The sequence below is a fragment of the Armigeres subalbatus genome, chromosome 2 (genome assembly GCF_024139115.2).
Source record: "Armigeres subalbatus isolate Guangzhou_Male chromosome 2, GZ_Asu_2, whole genome shotgun sequence".
NCBI lineage: Eukaryota > Metazoa > Arthropoda > Insecta > Diptera > Culicidae > Armigeres > Armigeres subalbatus.
The window spans coordinates 149,665,346-149,689,057 of NC_085140.1; the positions used below are offsets into that span (position 1 = coordinate 149,665,346).

The window sequence follows — 23,712 nt, forward strand, 5'->3', positions numbered from 1 at the left end:
ATCTACGATGGCTTCGACGATACTGCTGAGCCCTTGAAGGGAGAACTCTGTGGCCTAACTCCGCCGGATCCGTTCAAGTCATCATCTAATGTGGTATTCATTCGTCTGGATCATTCCGACGCCAGTGGGCCATCAAAATTCTCGTTAAGTTGGGAGACAATTGGAAAGCCAGATCAACCAGATACACAGACTAACATGGATGATTATTTCTGTGGTGGTCCTAATGTAGTCTCACTTTCCGAAAATGTTACAACCTTCAACATCACATCCCCCGGTTATCCATTTGGGTATCGCGCTAACTTGAATTGTACTTGGATAATCCAGTCGGCAACTCCAACAGAACATGCTTTCCTTCAATTAAGTTACGTGGACTTGGAAGAAACCGATGCATGTTTGACAGACTATTTAGAAATTTCTTCGTCCCCGGATTTGTTCTCGTGGTCTAAACCGGAAAGGATTTGTACGTTTGGATATCGAGTGAAATCCATGTTCCATGGTAAACCATTCCTGAAAGTAGATTTTCGCACGGATTACTTCACAAATCGAACAGGCTTCACTGGAGTTGCATCTCGACGATGTGGCGGTGTCATGACGGAGTCAAATGGAGTCATCGAAGTACTTCCAACTCGTTTCAATGAAACAACTAGAATGCTGGATTCGTTCTGTATGTGGAATATTACCGTGCGTCCAGGCCGGACAATTGAATTCCAGTTTGTGTTAATGAAGCTTCAGAAAACGGAATCTTGTGACGCTTCTGTATCCATCAAAAACGGAATTGATGAGTATTCTCCTCTGTTGGGTTCATATTGCGGAAATGAAATACCCCCGAAGGTGAACACGTCTAGTAATAGAGCATTTGTTAAGTTCACCTCAGGGCATATAACGACCAACCAATTTAAACTTGTTTATCGCGAGGTTGGTATAGACTGCGGTGGCAACATAATTCTGAGGAAAAATAATTCACCATTAACGCTAACTACGCCAAATTTCCCAGAAGTTCCGCATCCTCATAGCGAGTGTATTTGGACAATTATGGCTCCGGCCGGAGAAACAATCAAGTACGAGTTCAAACCGTTTATGCTTAAGTTTTCACATAACTGTGCCAGTGAATTTGTTGAGGTGAGAGATGGTGGCACTACTAGTTCCAAAGTGCTGATAAAGGCTTGTTCACAAGAATCCGCACCGTCTAGGTTGTCGACCTCCAACATGCTGCGAGTGCGATACTTCACTGAAAACTCTGACCCAGGGAACGGATTCAAGTTGAATGTATCGATAGCCAAATGTGGAGGATCTATCCATACTCCAAAGGGTACCATTCAATCAAAGAACTATCCTATACTTGGCGGATATCCTGCCAAATCAGTTTGCGAATATTTTGTTTCTGGTGGTATGAATACAGTGCTGAATTTAAGTTTTGTAGATATTAATTTGCCATCCGGAATAAATTGCTCAAGCGACAATATAAAAATTTACAGTGTCATACCTGGTGAGAACGTTACAGAAGTTTTGATTGGAACGTTCTGCGGTTCGCAGATTCCAACATCATTGTTTACCTTCGGCAATCATGCAAAACTCGTATTCACCACTAATTCACCGCAGAGTTCCTATCGAGGCTTTAAAATCGCCTTTGACTCGGTCGCAGATCAATGTGGCGGTGAGATCAACGCGGCATCTGGGGATGTAACCAGTCCCGGATATCCCGATGGAGGATTGCGTTTTCAACGATTCTGTGAGTGGAGAATTACGGTACCGGAAGGACGGCGTATCAAAGCGGAATTTGTTGATCTTGATTTGTCTACAGTTAGCGCTAGTTACATGCAGAGGGTTGGATTTTACCATGGATTTGACTATTCGGCACGGATACGGTTTGTCACGGGCGGGACCTACAATAATCAACCAGTCTACTCGAGCAGTAACAAGATGATGATCAACTTTTGGTCTCGAATTTCGTCCGACAACAGAGGATTCAAGTTACACTTTAGTAGCGATGAACCATCTATATGTGTTGGAAATCTGGATGGAAGCGAAGGGATGATTGCTACACCAATTAATAAGACAAGTTTCATGTGCGAGTACAGGCGATCTTCAGGAGTTTTTACAGTCGAAGCAAATGGCAGAAAAGCCGGAACGATGGCATTGTACTTCAATGAAATGAAGGCCGGATTATACAACTCTGCATGTTCGTTAAACACTAGAGGAGTATTCGTTTTAAGGAACGCTGTAATGGGAAGTCAATCGTCAGCTTTAAAGAAGTATTGCGGAAATGGAACCAATAGTGACATAGTGCGATCTCCCTTTCCGGATATGTATATTTTGGCTCGTCAAGGTTTATTCTTGGGCGATGTGCAATTTAAGCTGCAATACAAAATTCATCAATGCGGTGGTATGTTTGGAAATGAATTAAAAAATATCTCAAGTTCAAGCTTCAGCAGACATGTTGGGCCAGTTGATTGCGCGTGGAATGTTGATTATCCAGAAAACACTCTGATTAGCATCGAGTTTGCCAGTTTAAATTTGAATGATTCATGCGATAATGAATTCCTGTTAATTTACAACGGTCCTAGCATGAACAGTCCGCTATTTGGTAAATTTTGCAAAGGAACTGGCGTGGAAACTATCATCACACAGGGTCGTTATGCGTTTATTGAATACCACTCGGAAAATGGCAAAACGAGGGGCGACTTTGAACTGAAGCTCTCGGATATGACCTTCGGATGCGGTGGAACATTGCATAAGAATATTGATACTTTTGGTTTATCTAATGTTCAGGGCAGATATGCTCCCAATATGGAGTGCATTTGGACAATCAGAGCAGACACAGGTTATCATATAGGAATAAGTTTTATCAATCGATTCAATCTGGAGAAAAGCGACAACTGCTCCAAAGATTACATCGAATTTTTCGACCGTATTGACGATAGTTGGACTAGTATGGGTCGTGTTTGCGGAAAGGATATGCCAAAAGCGTTCAATTCAACTGGTGCTTTGATGAGAGTGATATTCAGATCGGACTCCAGTGTGGAAGGTGATGGTTTTACCATCAAATGGGAACAGAACTGCGGTGGAGTTTACACAGTCGATCAGACATCAAGGGTTATGATGAGTCCAAATTATCCAATGAATTATGACCGTCTGGTGACGTGCAACTACACATTCGTAGCTCACGAGTCAAGTGCGCTAGTCAACATAAACTTTTTGGATTTCGCACTGGAAGATGGCCCGCAGACATCGATTTGTATGTACGACAATATAACTATGTATAAGCCAGTGGATTATCAAGTACCATTACAATGGGAAAAGGAAGGAACGTATTGCAAGCAGAACTCTCCAGGTCGGATGAGATTCAAGGGTAGAGTTGCTGTGGTCTTCAAGTCCGACCGTTGGTTGGAGTCTAGGGGATTCAAATTTGAGTACAAGCTGGATAGCTGTGGTGGCTTAATAACACAATCGACGCGCATCGAGAGCCCAGAAAGTACTACGAAAATTAGTGGCTATGGTAATACTATGCACTGTACATGGAACATAACAATTCCGAACGGAAAAAAGGTGATTGTGCGGTTTGAAGATTTTGAACTTGAGCATAGTGATGGATGTTATTTCGATACTATTGAAGTTTACACAGGACTCGAGAAGAAACCCGAACAAAAACTGGCGTCACTATGCGGAAACTTGACCTCCCACGCACCTGCAATAAGTATCAAAGGAAGTAACGGAATTGTCTACTACAAATCGGAGCAGTTTACAACAAGTAATCATCGTTTCTCGGCTGTCGTTCTATATGTGGATGACTGCGATCATCATATTACTTTAGATCCGAATTCTAAGCCTTATAACTTGAATGTTCAAAATGTCAACGATCCCACATTGCGTGATTGTCAATACACGTTCAAAGCTCCAGCAGGGTACAACTTGCAGCTGCTGTTCACCAAATTTCTTTTGGGTTCCTCTCGGAATGCTACGGACTGTTCTGGCAACTTCCTGGAGGCACGTGACGGATTGGGCCCATTCGCCGAACTAATTGGAAAGTTCTGCGGTTATGTGCTGCCATCAGTGGCGACAACATTTACTTCGTCTTTGTTTATGCGCATGGTGACCGATTCGACTGGACAAGGAACCGGCTTCAATGCTACTATATCGCTGGTGGAGTCTCGCTGTGGTGCAACCTACTACAATGTGTCCGATGGTCGAGTGGCGATTCTAAAGAGTCCAAACTTCGGCAATGGGAATTACTTACCGAATATGAAATGTTTATGGCTTTTGGAGGTTCCATTAGGGAAAACGATCAACGTTGAATTTAAAGATTTTAAGCTGCAGAGCTATGACGATGATCTGGATATGTGTCCCGATAAGGTCGAAGTGTTCGATGCAAATGTAAGTATTTGGTTTCCATTTGTAGGAAATTAATAATAATGATGTTTTGTTTCAGTTGAAATCATTTATTAGTGAAGGATTAGGAGAAGACGTCATATTCCGTGGAAAATCCTCACATGCTTATAAGTCATCATTTTATCACGTAAGTATATTTTGTAAAGTTTTCATAATAATCAAGATTGGGAGCACCTCGACATTGGCCTTTTTTCGAATACTCCTATTCTACCGGGATTGCTCTTTCGACTCGACTTGAGTCGAGTCAAGTACAAGACACTGAAGACGACCACACAGTTGTGGTCGAAATACGTATCTGCAAAGATAACGAAAATTAACTGGTGGAATTAAATGGACAGTACTTAATTCGTCTTAGACGGTTTAATACATTCCACTAAAAGAGCTTAATATATTTTTATGAAAAAATGTCAGTTGTATTTCCAAGCATTTTCTTGTCTGCATTAATATTTGCAGCATATCATAAATATGACACAAGTATTAAAACGGACAGGCCCTGATTACCTGATTACTCGGCAATCAGATTATTTAGTAATAAATAACATGAACAACGAAGAGTTCTGAATCCACGAAAGGAAGAATAGAGGACACCGTACCATCCGTTTCATATTCAGGGGGAAAGATGTTTGACGAATCGTTGGGACTGACTTTGCTAAGAGGATTAATGTACACTCCTTGGGTCCTCGACGTCTTGGGATGGGACACAGTTTTTAGTCTAGTGCCCTAGCTTATACACTGATGGCAAAAAAATCGTATGAATTCATAAACATCACCATGAAAACATGACGAATATTTTTGTACACCGGTGTACATAAGAGCCTAGGTTTAAGCGCCATTACACGCCCTCTGGGACGAGACAAAACTAGCAAAATAACAAAAGACGATAAAAATATACCACAATTACTTACAATAGCTCTGTATTTTTCGTGGTTGGAATCGTTACGGAGAACGTTACGTAAGAACAACTTACTTACAGTATTTAATCTTTCTATTGAACTTTCATAATATAACAGAAAAATGTAGGCCCCCAAATTCGTGACATTTACGCATAATTAACATTTAACATGAAATTTTATATTAAAAAACACATTTTCATCAAAAAGTTGTAGGGGATATTTATACACTTCCTGAAATTCGTCGAGGTTTTTCTATGAAAAATGTTCATTTAAGGGTTTGCATCCACGTTTGACCTTATTTACTTATAATACTATGGACCCCCGGGAATATTACCGTTTTTAATATGAACACTTTTTAATTTAAACCCCGTTGGTTTGAACATCTTTCAAATTAAAAATGGTTCAAACATCATTTAGTACGTGGAATCGAGAAAAGAAACATGGAACATCGTGATATTTCTATCAGAATCAAAACAAACCAGCAAAGAGAGCAGCTAGAAACCAGTTTTTCTAATGCTCATAGAGTAACCAGAAGTTCAAATTAAAAATGAGCCCCGTTAATTTGAGTGAGGTACCGTTCAAATTATCGGGGGTCCACGGTATATACTTATTATAGTCTTTATTGCTTCCTTTCGAGAATGTATTTGATCACTCAGTAATCTGAACTCGATCCTTTAGCAGTCCGTCAACAACCCATTCCAGAGACTAAACCTCAAAATGTTTATCATTATTATTATTATTATCTTTATTTGCGAGGCTTTCAGCCCTAAGCTGGCTCACCTCGGGAAAACCTTAAAATGTGTTGTATGGTGGATTTCTAGTGCAAACGCTCCTCCACAACTATGTCCAATCGTTCATTGTCTTAATTCCACTAATAACAGAGGTGGTAGTTGAAGTAACTCATACTAAATGATGACAAAATTATTAGTGGAATTCAAACAGCAAACTATCCTGCAGAGCCGCATAAAAAGCTTTGCACTTGAAGGTCACCATACAACACATTTTGAAATTCTGCTGGAACCAGTCCCAGACAACCTATCAAATGATCGAACCCAGACCACTAAATGATCGATACCAACCTTGCTTCCTTTCAAATTTAAGGGTATAAAAGTCATATTTTCCTAGCTCCTTTTCCAGTAATACTTACACATTTGCTATTAATTCGATTGTCTCAAAATCGTTTCACATTCACATCCGGTGGTTAAAACCTATTACGCTGTATATTTTTCACACACTGAAGTTTAAGAATGAGAAAACTGCAGCTACGCACTGACCATTGAATACTGCAATGTAACTGACGAAACCCTTCGTGAGGGCAACTTCAATCAAGAGGCGCAAATTTTCGTCTAAATTGGTGCTGATGATGATAACGACAATAAGGGCGATCACGGTGAGATGCGATAGGGTATATGTACAGTTATTAAACTATAAATAACTTCTACTATAGAAAGCGTAGACTTTTACACCATAAATCAGTACACCCGATTCTTTTTTTACACGGGGGATGCGTTCCGTGTTAAAAAAATTTCAGTTCAAAATTCGAAATAATCTTGATCATGTTTCCTAAGTGCGGTTTGAACAGCAGCGATTTCCCGATTTCCTGGCTTCGAAAACTTCTCAGCTATTTGCTTCTTCCAGACTACCTTGTAGATATCCACGAGCAAGTGCAGCAAGTGAGTGCTTTTCGTAGGAGCCGTAAACTTTTACAATATCGGCTTTCACTTTGACTTGGGATACCTATTAACCTCTGATTAAAGTCTGATTTGAGCTTGAACCCAACTAACATTTAATGTGAATGTAAATGTTATTTCAACTCGTCTATATGGCTTCAAGCTGAATATGTGTGCTATACATATGATCAAGAACTTCTATTCAATGCTTTTACCAGCAAATCTGGCGAATCTATTCAGCTGTTTTTGACGTGCCTGCACAACTACTTTACAGCATGTTACACAATTTTTTCTCAATCTTTATTAAACCATTTAGTAATATAATTCGCTTCAATGGCGCTTATTCAGATTTTTTAAATCTGTTAAATAAGTTTTATACAGCCACTGAATTCAATTTGATTAAATATTATTTAAGAGGAGAGTAAATTTCGGAGTTTTTAATGTTTTTTTTTGTGAAAACTCAAATATCAATTTTGTTGCTACCTAGATTCGAACTCCTGATCTCCTGATTCAATGGCCGCTGCTCTGTCATCACCGTCACTTTGACATATGTAAATCACAAAGAAAAGTACGGATGTGCTTCTTCGCATACCCTACAGGTTGTTTTACTAACGCATTTTCAGATTCATGCTGTATAAACGTTAGAAAGAGGCCTACATGCTGCTTTCAGCACATAAGCTTAAAAATTATGCTTTCAGCATTATTTCAACCATTATTCAAACATCTGTCAGCATGTTTTGTGGGCTAACTTTTATGCATCATCAATCGCTGAAATTGTTTTTTGGCAACATTTTCTCGATCTGTATAGATGCTACTCTGCTGATAATCGTTTAACAGTAGCCGTCAGCAGCAATATGGCTTCTAAATGGCTTGTTTTCACACTATCTGCTAGCATTAATGACAGCGCTTTGTCAGTTACTATAAGAGCAGGAGAATACCTTTGTAGCTGCATTAAAGAAATCAATAGCTCATACACAGCTCCGGCAACAAAAATCAAATGTAAACATTGTGGTTTTGACGTTCCATACTGATAAGCTATTAAAAGAAGCAGTATAAGGTTTACTTAAACGTTCTGTAATCTTCAAAGATACAGAAGTTGCTTAAAAGCTTCGTTAGTTCATTTATAGTGCCATTACGTTACACTGTTAGTGTTATAACAACAGTGAAAACGTTTTCATTATGAATGCTACTCATCGTAATATGGGAAGTTACTAACAAGCAACCTAATTACATACATGAGCTCTTAACCGATAAACTTTGTTGCTAATTCAGGCAGAGCTATTTTATGACTATATGAAAGCTGCATAAACGATAAAAGATGAAATATATTCGGCACAAACTGACTAGCTGATAGATATTTGGGTAATAGTCGAGTTGAAGTTTAAGGGATTATTCGCGGAGGCTTTTCTTTTATTCAGCATTGGCTGCTTTTATTCAAATATTATACAGCCAAAGGCTAGAAGTTGAAGCTTTTAGCATCAAAATTGTTAGTTGGGAAAATCAGTCAATAACTTCAGAAATTAATGTAGCTGAATTTGACGGGAAGATTTTTTTTACGTCTGTCAACTATCACAGTACACTTTGGTCTCCGGTCGCGATCGTCGGTAAATTCTGTGATACAAAACATTCAAACAACAAAATCACCTGAATCTGCTCCCGGACTGACCGCTCAATGTTCATATCTGCAAAGAATATGGACAAGCGACTGGATTATGCTGAAAAATATGTAGCTGAGCCGCAAGAGTTCTGGGAGAATGTCATTTTGACGGAGGAGAGAAAATAAAAACTTCAAGACGCAAGCCAGGATGGTGGATAACTACATACATAAAGCCTGTCCACGTTAAATTTCGTACACACATCATCCATAGTGATTTTTAAAAAAAATTACAAACCACTGAGTAGTTCAATTTACATGACAGTTGAATCTCTCCGCTTTATGTTATTCTTTCAGCGCGTTTTCATTCTTGTCCAAAGAGATAAATAGCCAAAAATAAATTGGACATTGTCTCAGTGTCCGAAATTGAACGTGGACAGGCTTTACATATATACCTACATAGGAGAAAATAAAAACTTTTTTCGAGACCGACGCACTGGTTGGAATATGGCGCAAACCAACTTTTTGGGGTTTGGGGTGATTTCAGTGCAAACGGCACCAGAAACCAAACGTTTATCAATAGTTCTAAGGACCCTTTTATTTATTTGGACATTTTGAAGGATACATTGGAATCAAAAGCCGTTAAATTGGATCATACATTCAATTTTGAGTTTGACCAAAACAACAGTACAAAACATTCTTCCAATCTCGTCAATAAGTGGTTACTGTGCAATGTCAAATCGAAGCAACCGCATCCTCCTCAAATCCCCAGGCCTCAACCCTATTGGAAATCCATGGGATCGTTGTACAAAAAGTTCGAAATCACACGATACAGTACTTAAGCCATTAAAGAAGGTTCTCATGGAAAAGTGTTGGAATGTTGTTTTTTCGGTTATGAGCAGACATCTCACTTAGTACAAAATGCAGCCAAAACCATCGCCACGGAAGCATTATCGCTCAATGCTTAATGCACATTGCACAATGCTCAATGCAAAAGTTTAAAAATACTCAATTTTGGGTACTTTTTTTCTTCCGTGTAGGCGGACAAGCGGCAACCAGGTGGCGGTAGTAGGCAAACGTCAAACACGAGCAAAAGCGATGGAAGCGCTATTGGTGGCCGATCGACCACCTACAAACAATTTAATTTTAATACCGTTAAAAAAGGACATTTTAGTTACTAGATAAAGATTGTCGCTTCGGTTCCCTTTGTTCTGCTGTCCGGAACATGTTGGGTACCAAGCTGTCAAATCGTATAGATTTTCCTTCTTTGACATTTAGCTCCCCTATCCTCGCCAGCAAAAGATGTTCCGGACAGCGACGACAGCGACAATCTTTAGGCTTCCCCAGACCTAAGCGATTTCATCGCCGCGACGGCGACAACTAGTCGCCGCGATTCTATCGTTGGGTCGCTGCAAGCAATTTGGTATTTACGCTTCCATATTACCGACGACAGAATCGCTGTCGCCAAGCGATAGAATCGCGTCGCGACTGGCGCATCGCGTGTGTTTGGGGGAACCTTTTATCTGGTAACTAAAATATCTTTTCGTTAAAAAGATGAACAATGGTACATGTGTAGAGTGAGACGTCTGTAACGTTCCGTTCTTTAGACCTTATTGCGCTGTCCCGTCGTAATCTAAAAAATCCTCAATTCGTCACGTTTTTTCAACAGTTAATGATAATGTGACCAGACGTCAGATATCTGCATTTTTCAACTTCATTTTACAAATTTATTACAATTCATACAGCCTTGAAATTATTTTTCCAATTGTTTTAGGTCAAAATCTATGCAAAATGCACTTTTCAGCCAGTGACGCAATCCAGATAGGCGTCCCGCGTTTCGCAGGACGCTTGCTGGTCTTCTTCTTCTTATTGGCATTACATCCCCACACTGGGACAGAGCCGCCTCGCAGCTTAGTGTTCATTAAGCACTTCCACAGTTATTAACTGCGAGGTTTCCTAGCCAGGTTACCATTTTTGCATTCGTAATATCATGAGGCTAACACGATGATACTTTTATGCCCAGGGAAGTCGAGACAATTTCCAATCCGAAAATTGCCTAGACCGGCACCGGGAATCGAACCCAGCCACCCTCAGCATGGTCTTGCTTTGTAGCCGCGCGTCTTACCGCACGGCTAAGGAGGGCCCCTCCCCTCCCCTCCTAATGTGACGCTTGCTGGTCACATTAGTTAATAACAGCAGGTGACAATGAGAGATTTTTTCATACAGTTTCATTTCAATGACTTTTTTTTGCTTATTCCGAAGACATATTTTTTTATTGTATGATTCTTTTCGAAACATTAAGAATCATTCAAAGTCTTTCTGAATATTTCGATATCATCCACTGTAAAAAAACGACGACATTAAAAAATAAATTATAAATCAGTTGAAGAAAATCGAATTTATGGCAGTTTCAAGCGAAGGGAAAATTTGTTCGGATTTTGGTCCTCACGTATACGTATACTTTAAGGCTAGTTTACAGATTAAAAGCTTGTCTGCAAATTTCGCTTCCATATGTGTTGGCGGGATTTATGGGAATCCGTTGCAGAAAATTAGAATTCCGGCCCGATTTAAAATACAATCCGGTGGAAATCTCCGAGAGTCCGAGCTGTAAACCAGTCTATAATTTAGCCAGGATTTGTTTTACTTTTTGCGACGAAATTGAGTCCCGAGGTGTAAGGCTAATTTTGGCGTCATTTAAATCAATTTCGACCAAAAAAGACTGTGAATTTAATAAATTGGACATTCATTCACATACGCCAACCATATTCATGTAAATATTTAAAATTACATTTTTTAAATGTTCGTTCCTTGTAAAGATTCTTGTTATTCTTATCCGCAGATTTTCTCTCACTTATATTCATGAAAAAGGGTTTTAGCACGGGAAATTAATAATCCAACCTTATTGCTCTTTTCGCATTTGTCTCTTGACTTTTTTTTCTAAAATTATTTTTTCTTATCTCTCTAATGCCCACTAAAGTACTAGCTTTAGACAGGGTACTTCGACTACTTTTTATTATTTTCAATTTTTCAGAATGAAAAGTTTTTGATATTCGTCAGTAATGAATTCATAATGAATATTTAAGATGGATTGAAATAAAATTTCAAAATCTCAAAATTTTTAAAAAATATTTAAAAAAATTCGGAGTTTTTTGTTCCTTTGTGTTTGTGTCCGCGCCCCCTTGAATAGTGAAATATTTTTATTATAGTATTTTTCAACAACTAACTTAATACTTCGATTTTAAGCACGGCTACGCAGTCTTGGAGATTGAAACAAGATGTATATTTATCCGACGTTTCGACACCATCCCCGTGTCGAAACGTCGGATAAATATATATCGTGTTCCAATCTTCAAGACTACGTAGCCGTTCTTAAAATCGAATAAGATATGTACAGTCCATTTCTCAATAGTTCTAACTTAATACAATGGTGGTGGTGAATGATTCATTCTAAATTGTTCCTCTAACTTCTTAAACGGAAAATTAAAATGAAGCCCATTAATTTAGAAATTTTCACAGCTCTTGAATTTTGTCACAAGGTTTTTCTGCATGTCCCGTTTTGCAAGTGCGTTTGTCCCGTTTTTTTTACCGAAACGATCTGGTCAGCCTACGTCTGTTTCTCTGTGGCATAAGCATACATCACAGACAAACAGACATAACACATTGAACATTTACTCATTGAACATTTACTTGGCCCAGAGAATCGTCCATGATTCGACTCGCGATTTGCATCATTGCGTGATTTTTGTGTGTACTTCTTCGTTAAATTAAATTAATGTTATTCCTTTGCTTGATACAATGGATAACAAATCCATACGTAAACATAAAACACGCTTCGATTGTGTATTGACACGTTTTGAAGCGAAATCATTTTTCGACGAATGAGCGAAACGATGCGATTCTGCGTGAAAAACTCATGCAAGATGCTCTGCATGCAGAATCGCAGGCGAGTCAGCTCGTTCATGAGGCTTTAGCGAATGAGATTTGAGCATGATTTCACCAACACTGAGCCAAATATTCATAAAGGTGATACTCAACCGATTTTCTCGCAACAAGTTGCATTTGACAGGAAGCAATGTCTAGTTGACAAAGAAATTTTTTTTTTTTTGAATCGGTCGTTATGCCTGATGGCGATTGAGCCTTTAAATCAATACAAATAAGGAAGCTTGAGGAAGTTAAAGATTTTGTTACATTGCACAATGGGGAAATTCGATTTCAAAGGTGGAAAAAATTGATAACTTTCTTCACGAACAACTTACAGAAGAGATCAAGAGCTTATTCCAAAGGGAATTTGGCAAAGAGTTCAGTGAGTGCTGTTTCATGGACGTGGACTTCTTATGTAGTTATTGAGCTCGTTTTGCCCTAATGCCCCATATATCGCGAGTTTCCAAACTATTTGTCATTTTATCTTTAAGACATTGTTCTAAAATTGTGTTTATCTCTTCAATGTAGATCCACAGAAGAGCACTAAATATCTTTTGTTGGTAAAAGTTGGAAATTTAAGGGATTTTGGGGTCAAACAATCATCAAACTGCATCTATGTAAATTTTTCATGTACATATTCTGTAAAAAAAATAATACCCTAGAAATCATTTGCACTATATTACGTCGAATGATCATTTAGGGTTAATATACGGTGATTTGAAAATTTGTAAGCTTTGATGTAGCTCTACATATTGTCAACAGCCTATTGATTATTCAGATATTTACAGATAACACTAGTCAACAGTGTTTTACTCCCTTCAACCATTCTTAGTGTACTTGAAAGATTTTTCTTCGCTGAATTCAGTCATGTATTCAGATTTTTTGTAACACGTCCAGTTTTTGAGAAAAACGGGTTTAAATTTACAAAACTACGTATTCTTATGGGAATTTGGTTTCTCTGTTCTGTAAAGCTGGTTTTCGGTTTATAACTTTGAGAAAGAGGTTTGAATTAAATAGAAGAAATCGTACAAGATCTAAGTAAGCTGTTGAATATTATTTGACATGTTCATTTGTTGTGAAAAACGGAATTTCATTCACAAAAGTACGTATTTTCAAAGGATTTTGCTTCTTCTCCTCTGCAAAACGGAATTTCGGCTCCTCACTTTCAGAATCAAGTTTGAATTTTGTAGAATGGGCCTTGTGGAATGCATTTGGGTTGTTGGATTTCATTTGGCTCGTTCGTTTGTTGTGAAAAACGGAATTGAATTCACAAAAGTACGTATTTTCATAGGAATTTGCTTTCTCTCCTCTGCAAAGCGGAATTTCGGCTCCTCACTTTCAGAATAAAGATTGAATTTTGTAGAATGGGCCTTGTAGAATGCATGTGGCTTGTTGGATTTCATTTGGCACGTTCATTTGTTGTGAAAAACGGAATTTAATTCACAAAAGTACGTCTTTTCATAGAAATTGGGTTCTCTCCTCTGCAAAGCTGAATTTCGGCTCCTCACTTTTAGAATAAAGTTTGAATTTTGTAGAATGGGCCTTGTGGAATGCATTTGGGTTGTTGGATTTCATTTGGCTCGTTCGTTTGTTGTGAAAAACGGAATTGAATTCACAAAAGTACGTATTTTCATAGAAATTTGCTTTCTCTCCTCTGCAAAGCGGAATTTCGGCTCCTCACTTTCAGAATAAAGTTTGAATTTTGTAGAATGGGCCTTGTAGAATACATGTGGGTTGTTGGATTTCATTTGGCACGTACATTTGTTGTGAAAAACGAAATTTCATTCACAAAAGTACGTCTTTTCAAAGGATTTTGCTTCTTCTCCTCTGCAAAACGGAATTTCGGCTCCTCACTTTCAGAATAAAGTTTGAATTTTGTAGAATGGGCCTTGTGGAATGCATTTGGGTTGTTGGATTTCATTTGGCTCGTTCGTTTGTTGTGAAAAACGGAATTGAATTCACAAAAGTACGTATTTTCATAGAAATTTGCTTTCTCTCCTCTGCAAAGCGGAATTTCGGCTCCTCACTTTCAGAATAAAGATTGAATTTTGTAGAATGGGCCTTGTAGAATGCATGTGGCTTGTTGGATTTCATTTGGCACGTTCATTTGTTGTGAAAAACGGAATTTAATTCACAAAAGTACGTCTTTTCATAGAAATTTGTTTTCTCTCCTCTACAAAGCTGAATTTCGGCTCCTCACTTTTAGAATAAAGTTTGAATTTTACAGAATGGGCCTTGTAGAATGCATATGGGTTGTTGGATTTCATTTGGCACGTACATTTGTTGTGAAAAACGAAATTTCATTCACAAAAGTACGTCTTTTCAAAGGATTTTGCTTCTTCTCCTCTGCAAAACGGAATTTCGGCTCCTCACTTTCAGAATAAAGTTTGAATTTTGTAGAATGGGCCTTGTAGAATACATGTGGGTTGTTGGATTTCATTTGGCACGTTCAATTGTTGTGAAAAACGGAATTAAATTCACAAAAGTACGTCTTTTCATAGAAATTGGGTTCTCTCCTCTGCAAAGCTGAATTTCAGCTCCTCACTTTTAGAATAAAGTTTGAATTTTGTAGAATGGGCCTTGTGGAATGCATTTGGGTTGTTGGATTTCATTTGGCTCGTTCGTTTGTTGTGAAAAACGGAATTGAATTCACAAAAGTACGTATTTTCATAGAAATTCGGCTTCTCTCTTTTGTGAAGCTAAAAAATCCGTTTTTCACAACAAATCAATCACAAATGTCATCCAACAACCCATTTGCATTCTGCAAGGTCTATTCTGCCAAATTCAAACTTTATTCTTAAAGTAAGGAGTCGTAATTCAACTTTTGCAGAGGAGAGGAATCAAATTTCATTGAAAATATGTACTTTTGTGAATTGAAATTCCGTTTTTCACAACAAATGTACGTGCCCAATAAACTAACAACCCCATGCATTCTACAATGCCCATTCTACAAAATTCAAACTTTATTCTAAAAGTGAGGAGCCGAAATTCAGCTTTGCAGAAGAGAGAAACCAAATTTCATAAAAGACGTACTTTTGTGAATGAAATTCCGTTTTTCACAACAAATGTACGTGCCAAATGAAATCCAACAACCCACATACATTCTACAAGGCCCATTCTACCAAATTCAAACTTTATTCTTAAAGTGAGGAGTCGAAATTCCGTTTTGCAGAGGAGAGGAAGCAAATTCCTTTGAAAATACGTACTTTTGTGAATGAAATTCCGTTTTTCACAACAAATGTACGTGCCCAATGAAATCCAACAACCCACATGCATTCTACAAGGCCCATTCTACCAAATTCAAACTTTATTCTGAAAGTGAGGAGTCGAAATTCAGCTTTGCAGAGGAGAGAAACCAAATTTCTATGAAAAGATGTACTTTTGTGAATGAAATTCCGTTTTTCACAACAAATGTACGTGCCAAATGAAATCCAACAACCCACATACATTCTACAAGGCCCATTCTACCAAATTCAAACTTTATTCTTAAAGTGAGGAGTCGAAATTCCGTTTTGCAGAGGAGAGGAAGCAAATTCCTTTGAAAATACGTACTTTTGTGAATGAAATTCCGTTTTTCACAACAAATGTACGTCCCAAATGAAATCCAACAACCCACATGCATTCTACAAGGCCCATTCTACAAAATTCAAACTTTATTCTAAAAGTGAGGAGCCGAAATTCCGTTTTGCAGAGAAGAGGAAGCAAATTCCTTTGAAAATACGTACTTTTGTGAATGAAATTCCGTTTTTCACAACAAATATACGTGCCCAATGAAATCCAACAACCCACATGCATTCTACAAGGCCCATTCTACAAAATTCAAACTTTATTCTAAAAGTGAGGAGCCGAAATTCCGTTTTGCAGAGGAGAGGAAGCAAATTCCTTTGAAAATACGTACTTTTGTGAATGAAATTCCGTTTTTCACAACAAATGTACGTCCCAAATGAAATCCAACAACCCACATGCATTCTACAAGGCCCATTCTACAAAATTCAAACTTTATTCTAAAAGTGAGGAGCCGAAATTCCGTTTTGCAGAGAAGAGGAAGCAAATTCCTTTGAAAATACGTACTTTTGTGAATGAAATTCCGTTTTTCACAACAAATATACGTGCCCAATGAAATCCAACAACCCACATGCATTCTACAAGGCCCATTCTACCAAATTCAAACTTTATTCTTAAAGTGAGGAGTCGAAATTCCGTTTTGCAGAGGAGAGGAAGCAAATTCCTTTGAAAATACGTACTTTTGTGAATGAAATTCCGTTTTTCACAACAAATGTACGAGCCAAATGAAATCCAACAACCCACATGCATTCTACAAGGCCCATTCTACCAAATTCAAACTTTATTCTTAAAGTGAGGAGTCGAAATTCCGTTTTGCAGAGGAGAGGAAGCAAATTCCTTTGAAAATACGTACTTTTGTGAATGAAATTCCGTTTTTCACAACAAATGTACGTCCCAAATGAAATCCAACAACCCACATGCATTCTACAAGGCCCATTCTACCAAATTCAAACTTTATTCTTAAAGTGAGGAGTCGAAATTCCGTTTTGCAGAGGAGAGGAAGCAAATTCCTTTGAAAATACGTACTTTTGTGAATGAAATTCCGTTTTTCACAACAAATATACGTGCCCAATGAAATCCAACAACCCACATGCATTCTACAAGGCCCATTCTACAAAATTCAAACTTTATTCTAAAAGTGAGGAGCCGAAATTCAGCTTTGCAGAGGAGAGAAACCAAATTTCTATGAAAATACGTACTTTCGTGAATTAAAATGCGTTTTTCTCAAAAACTGGACGTGTTACAGAAAATCTGAATACGTACCTGAATTCAGCGTAAAAAAATCTATTGAGTACATTAAAAATGGTTGAAGGGAGCGAAAAAAAGCTCAATTTTGTTGGATAGTGAATAGCTGATATTATTGTCATAATTTTTTTAACAGAAATTGATACCCTAAAAAAGACAAATATTCATATATTACATTAAAAATGGATTTTTAAGGCATTTTGGGACAAATAAGTGAAAAAATTCAATAATTATGTATTTAAAAAAAAGCTTCTGAGCTCTGATCCCTTGGATTTTTTTTTCAATGCAATCTACGAATATTTGTTATTTTTATAGTATCATTGACAAATTATAATTGAATCAATGTTACTCCATCATTTCTTAACCCAGAATCATTGAGCTATATTATTTCATAAGAGGAATTTGGGTGAAACGTCATGAGAAAAGAATATTTCCTATCTATTCCTATCTATTATCACATCGACTAATATATTTACTCTTATCTAGTTGTGCAAACGGGTATGGTTTGGGAATGATCGGCACTTTTCAGAAGCATTTAAAAAATCGGGGTCTACCCAATAAATCACTAAACAAAACACTTGCGAAATGATTTACTTCATTAGTAATTGTTTCGCAAAAATTTATCAATGTCTGTAGAACATTTTGGGAGATTAATAATATTTTTACAGAATACATAAAAAAATTCACGTAAAGTGCAATTTAATACTTATTTAACCCCAAAATCCCTTAAATATCCAACTTTTACCAACAAAGCATGTATAGTGCTATGAATGGATCTATAATAAAGAGTAGAACACATCTTTAGTACAATACTTTGAAGATAAAAGCATGAACAATATAATAAACTGTGATGAATGGGACATTGGGGCAAAATGAGCTCAATAATTACATTCAGAAGTGTCTCGCGTCTATAAAACATCACTCATGAATTTCTTGGTAAATTCCCTTTGGAATAAGCCCTTAATCTTCTCTGTGAGTCGCCCGTGAAAAAAATTATCATATTTTGTATAAAAAGTTACATTTAATGAGCTGTATGACCCCTAAATACCCTATAATTCAATATTTTTAATGAATTATATGATTATTTGTTATTTTCATTATATCATTGGAAAATATCAATTAAATTAACATTACTACATCATTTCCTTCCTCAGAATCATTGAGCTATATTATTTCATAGGGGAATTTGGGCAAAAAGATAAGAAAAAAGAGTATCTCCCATCACCTCCTATCTATGATCACATCAAGACTCATAACATATGACTATTCTTGTCTAGTTGTGCAATCGGGTATGGTTTGGAAATGTTTGGCATCGGTGCTATTCAAAAGTTTTTAAAAATCGTTTTTTACTCACTAAATAACCAAATAAAACATTTGTGAAACGATTTATTTCATTAATTTTTGTTCGGCAAACATTTGTCAATATCTGTTCAACACTTTGAGACAATAATATCAACACTTATCTGTAAATATTACTATTTTTTACAGAATACATGAAAATTGCACATAAAATGGACTTTGATGCTTATTTGATCCCAAAATCCCTTAAATTTCCAACTTTTACCAACAAAATACATTTAGTGCCCTTCTGTGGATCCACAGTTAAGAGATAAACACAATTTTAGAACAATGTCTTAAAAATTAAATGACAAATAGTTTGGAAACTTGCGATATATGGGGCATTAGGGCAAAACGAGCTCAATAACTACATACAGAAGTGTTCCATGTCCATGAAACAGCACTCACTGAATTCTTTGCAAAATTCCCTTTCGAATAAGCTCTTGATCTCTTCTGTAAGTTGTTCGTGAAGAAAGTTATCAATTTTTTCCACCTTTGAAATTGAATTTCCCCATTGTGCATTGCTCGACTTGTAGCTCCCGGATGCGGTTGGGAATCATGTGAGTGTTTTCCATGCCATCCACATCGCCTCGCAATCTTCCTCTACAATCTTTCGAACCATGAAGTCATTGAACGCGCTGGCTTCGCCCGAATCTTCCTTTTGATTGCAGCGATAACCATCAGAATTCAAGATGATCTCGGACGACTAGTGGTCATTTCTCTCATCGGTTTAATGCCCTTCTCGTGGTCTACCAGGATACTCGCACATAGTTAAAATGCAGGGTTCGTAATTACGCAGCTTTTTTCGAAGAAAAGCAAAGGAGTTCTTGATAAAATTTTCGGCTCATCGAAGCGATGACTTTATGTGTAGAATCCTGCATAACGGATATTTGTCTGACCCCGTATGCATTCGTCGTGGTTATCTAAATATTCTTTTTCAGCTACAGAGATCTTTGTTTTTAATCATGGATAAGAAGATGTTTTAACTGCATCCATAACTTATATGATACCGTGCTTTTAACACTTTTTCTTAATTTCTCAGGGTACCCGGAATCCCAACTCTCATCACATATACTGCGGCTCTGGCAGTATCCCGTCAACTTATCATTCTCTCTCGAACAAGCTCTACGTTAAGTTCGAAAGTAACGAACGTATCGAAGACAGCGGATTCCAGTTATCCGTGCAGGAGAACCATTACTGTGCTCGGAACTTCACACGTCTGCAAGGCCGCATCTCTAGTGATTACGTCGTACGAAAGGAGCACTGTACGATCACGATTCAGGTCCCGGAGAACTACACCATCGCGCTATATTTCGTTATTACCTACACTCATGTTGCGGATTGCGAAAAGCATGGTATCCGCATTTACGATGGTATAGGGACGGAAAATCAGGTGGCTACATTATGCACCTATGCTACGCCGAACCCGGTGTTCTCGGAAAGTAATTCGTTGAGGATAGAATTTCCTGCAGTGACTGAGGTATCGACTCTTATCGATGCTTCATATTTGGCTACGGATCAAGGGCGCGGCTGTGGCGGAGAGATGTTCAACTACGGAGGAGTATTCAGCAGTCCAATGTATCCAAACAATAACCGCACTCGGAAGGATTGTCTGTTCACGATTACGGTTCCCAACAACTTGCGCATAGCACTGAAGTTTGATGTTTTTGAAATGGGCAGTACAACTACATGTGGTACGGATTATGTTGAATTCATAGAAGTTAAGGGTGGTGAGAAAAGGGTAGCTCGTAAGCATTGTGGAGCGGATAAGCCGGCCACTTATGTTAGTGAGAGTAGCATATTGCAGGTACTGCACAAGCAGACTCAGAACTTTGGCGGCACAGGGTGGTTAGCAAAATACATGGCAGTAGAAAAGGATGCGGTAGTCAATGAGTGGTAGAGATTCCGTGCAATTGATCATACAAAGAAATATAACAAACAGTAATAAACTTGGATAGAAATTCAGAAACTTGCATCAATTTTTATAACATGAGAACCCAAATGTTGTAAAACATAACAGCAATCCGAAATTCCATTAAATTAAATCAAAAAGATATAAATATTTTCATGATCATTATTATAAAAGACTTACATGAGAAAGCAATTCTCTTTAGAACGCATTGCACATGGGTTGCAATCAGGCTTGTAAAATGTCATCTGCATGTCATTTGACTAATTTGCTCATAACTTTCTTTAGAAGCAAAATTTCTTCCATAATTTTGAATGTACTCATAACGCTTGAGTAGGGTTATATTTTTGTCCAAGGGTACATTGCTCTAAGTATAACATCAAAGGCTGGAGGAAAACTCTCCAAAATGTCACGTGTCATTTGACATAATGTCATTTGAATGACATTTTGCCTCCCACGCCCCAGATTACATATTTACAGCAAAGTCTCGTTAGACAAAGTTGTAGGCCCATTTAACCGCTATAAGTTCATCATACAACATGAATTGATAGCTACCTTCTGAAACAAGTTCTGGGAAAATTATACAAACGAATGCAAATGACATTTTACAACACTGGTTGCAATGTATTGAGATATCTACTAACGAAAAAAAAATTGAAGTCGAAAAGCGTTTCTTATGAGCCGTACGAAAATGGAATTCAAATGGGAGCACCTTCCGTTTTTGAAGATTTGTAAAAAACATATTTTTGAACAACTCATATCTCGGACAGTTTTAAAGCTACAAATAACTTCTTTGTATGCATTTTGAAGAGAATTCTTCAAACTTTTTGAGAAAAATGTTGATTTTTAGTAGAAGTGTTGCCAACTCTATTGTTTTTGCGTTTTAAGTATAAAATTGTATTTTTCTGCCAATGAGTATATTTTTATTTGGAAAATAACACCAGCATCGTATTCTCCAGAGAATTTTGTAAAAGAAACACTCGAAACCCCAAAGTACTATGGGCCGTTCTCGAGTTATGGAGTTCTGAATGTTATATGATTCATATGGAACTTATCAATCACATAAGAATTTGGTATGCATACCTAACCTTTACCCTTTTTGCTAGAATGTTTTCATGCAATTGCCAAGAATTCAAAGATATTCTGATGGATTCTGATGGCTTTTCCGCAAACGTGACCTTTGAGTGGTCTTGTTGTGTAGGGTTTATCACGTCTATCTAGAGAGTATAGGAGGTTGAGGGTTCGAGACTCTCCAAGACACGTGGATTCTTTTTTGCAAATTTCATATCAATTTGTCCATTTCGAAACATGTGCTGTGCATATGCACAGCCAAGATATTTAACAAAAAAATGGTTTTCGTACAGCCGAGTTGCAGAATAATATGCAATTAATTGTAATCAAAGATATTGTTTTCTTAAAATAAATTGTAAAACATGTAACTTGAGCCTTAGTAGTCACTTTTGAAGGAATAGTTTTTCTGTATTGTTGTAAACCGTACTATTAAACTATTACTCACATAGGGACTATATTATTTCACCTGCTATGGAAAGATTTTTTTTAATTTTATAAATCATTAATTAATTTCGAAAGCTTTCGGCTCATATGCCGTTAAGCGTTACGGAGCCGAAATCTTTTTTATACTATTTTATTCTTACAAAAAACGTTAGATTAAGTGAACCGAAACACGGTGTGTCTATGTGGAAATATTATTTTTCAAAAATCAGTATCTCTGAAACACCCACCACGTGAAAGTATATACTCTCCTCTTTCATATAGTGAGAAAACTAAAATGTTCTACCGGGGGATCTAGAACAATTTTTATTTTTTTCACTATTATTGGTGCAAACTCCATAGAAATCTCAATTGATAGCCGATTTAACAGTAGATGCATAAGTATTAGACTGCTAATGTCGTTCCTGTTCGTGTGACTAACATTTAGGTCACTTTGATCTGGCAGTCAAAGTACCGGTACTATAAGTGTCAAGCCAATGTTGATGATGAAACAAAACATGTACTACAACATGATGCACAATAAACGGCCAAGTTAGGCTTGTGGAAGCATATTTTGGCAAAATGCTTTTAATGACTACAGCGCCACTAGCGCTCTAGTACTTATGCTTCTACTGATTTAACCCCCCAAAAATGTATGGAAAAATGACCCCCGATAGAACATTTTAAAAATGCACCTACGTGGAAGAGGAAAACCTATACTTTCGTGTAGTGAGTGTTCAAGAGATACTGATTTTTTGAAAAAAAAAAAGCCTCTGCGGACAAACACACCGTGCGAAAGACTCGTGTTCCAATCTGGATTAGGGAATACAGTATCACAGTAGGAAAGACAGGAAAAAAGAATACTAAATTTATGACGATGATGAAAACATTTATGAAGCTCTTGTTTCATTTCTGTAACGGAACATAGAAATGAAACAAGAACTTCGTCAACGTTAAACAAACATTTTCTTAAAAACAACAAAAGAAAGACATACGAGAGGCAATTACGACAGAAGAAACGATATGATTATCTAAAAAAACCCTGATTAGTTTACCTAGCGGAGCGTTAATGGTGCCTTTCTCGTGCGTTGTGAAACTAGTATTTTGACCTTAACTTTCGAGCCCATAGTCCGAAACAGTAAAATTTAACTAGGAAACAATGGGACAGGATTTCCCGTAAAATGCAACATGTTGCGAGCAAATCGGTTAAGGGCAAGTTCCTGAAAAGTGGTTGAGACTTTTTTGCACACACACACATACATACACACAGACATCACCTCAATTTGTCAAGCTGAGTTGATTGGTACACACTTAATTTTTTTCGCCGAGATCTCAGCATTTTTTGTTTATTTTCCCGAGGTGGGCACCGCCGAGTTTCAGCAAACATGATTTTTTCCGAGATCTCAGTAAAAGTGACGTTTCAGTTGCCGAGATACAGCCAATATTTTGCTGGGAATCAGTAATAAACGAAAATTTCTGCCGAAGTTCAGTTTTGAAATTTACTGAGCTACAGCGGTGCCCAATTTTGCTGAGCTCGAAATAGAAAAAGTTAGTGTGTATACTATGGGTCGCCGGGCCTTCTATAAAAAGTTTGTTTTTGGAGCGAGAAAGGGAAAAATAAATTAGCTCATAAGGAAGTAGACTTTCACTATGTTATTGTGGAAAAATAGTGTATGATTATGTAAATGATACTTGTACGTA

At 37.4% G+C, this 23,712-nt stretch overlaps 1 protein-coding gene across 1 annotated transcript in view; it reads left to right on the top strand.

Moving 5' to 3' along the window:
- The window catches only part of LOC134211003 (cubilin homolog), a 67,042-nt gene extending 46,299 nt beyond the window's left edge, over positions 1-20,743 (top strand). Inside the window, exons 12-14 of the mRNA XM_062687508.1 lie at positions 1-4,371; positions 4,427-4,513; positions 19,654-20,743. Of these exons, the coding sequence (XP_062543492.1) occupies positions 1-4,371; positions 4,427-4,513; positions 19,654-20,511 (5,316 nt within the window). The 3' untranslated portion in view covers positions 20,512-20,743. The remainder of the gene's footprint in view (positions 4,372-4,426; positions 4,514-19,653) is intronic.
- Positions 20,744-23,712: the final 2,969 nt, after the last annotated feature.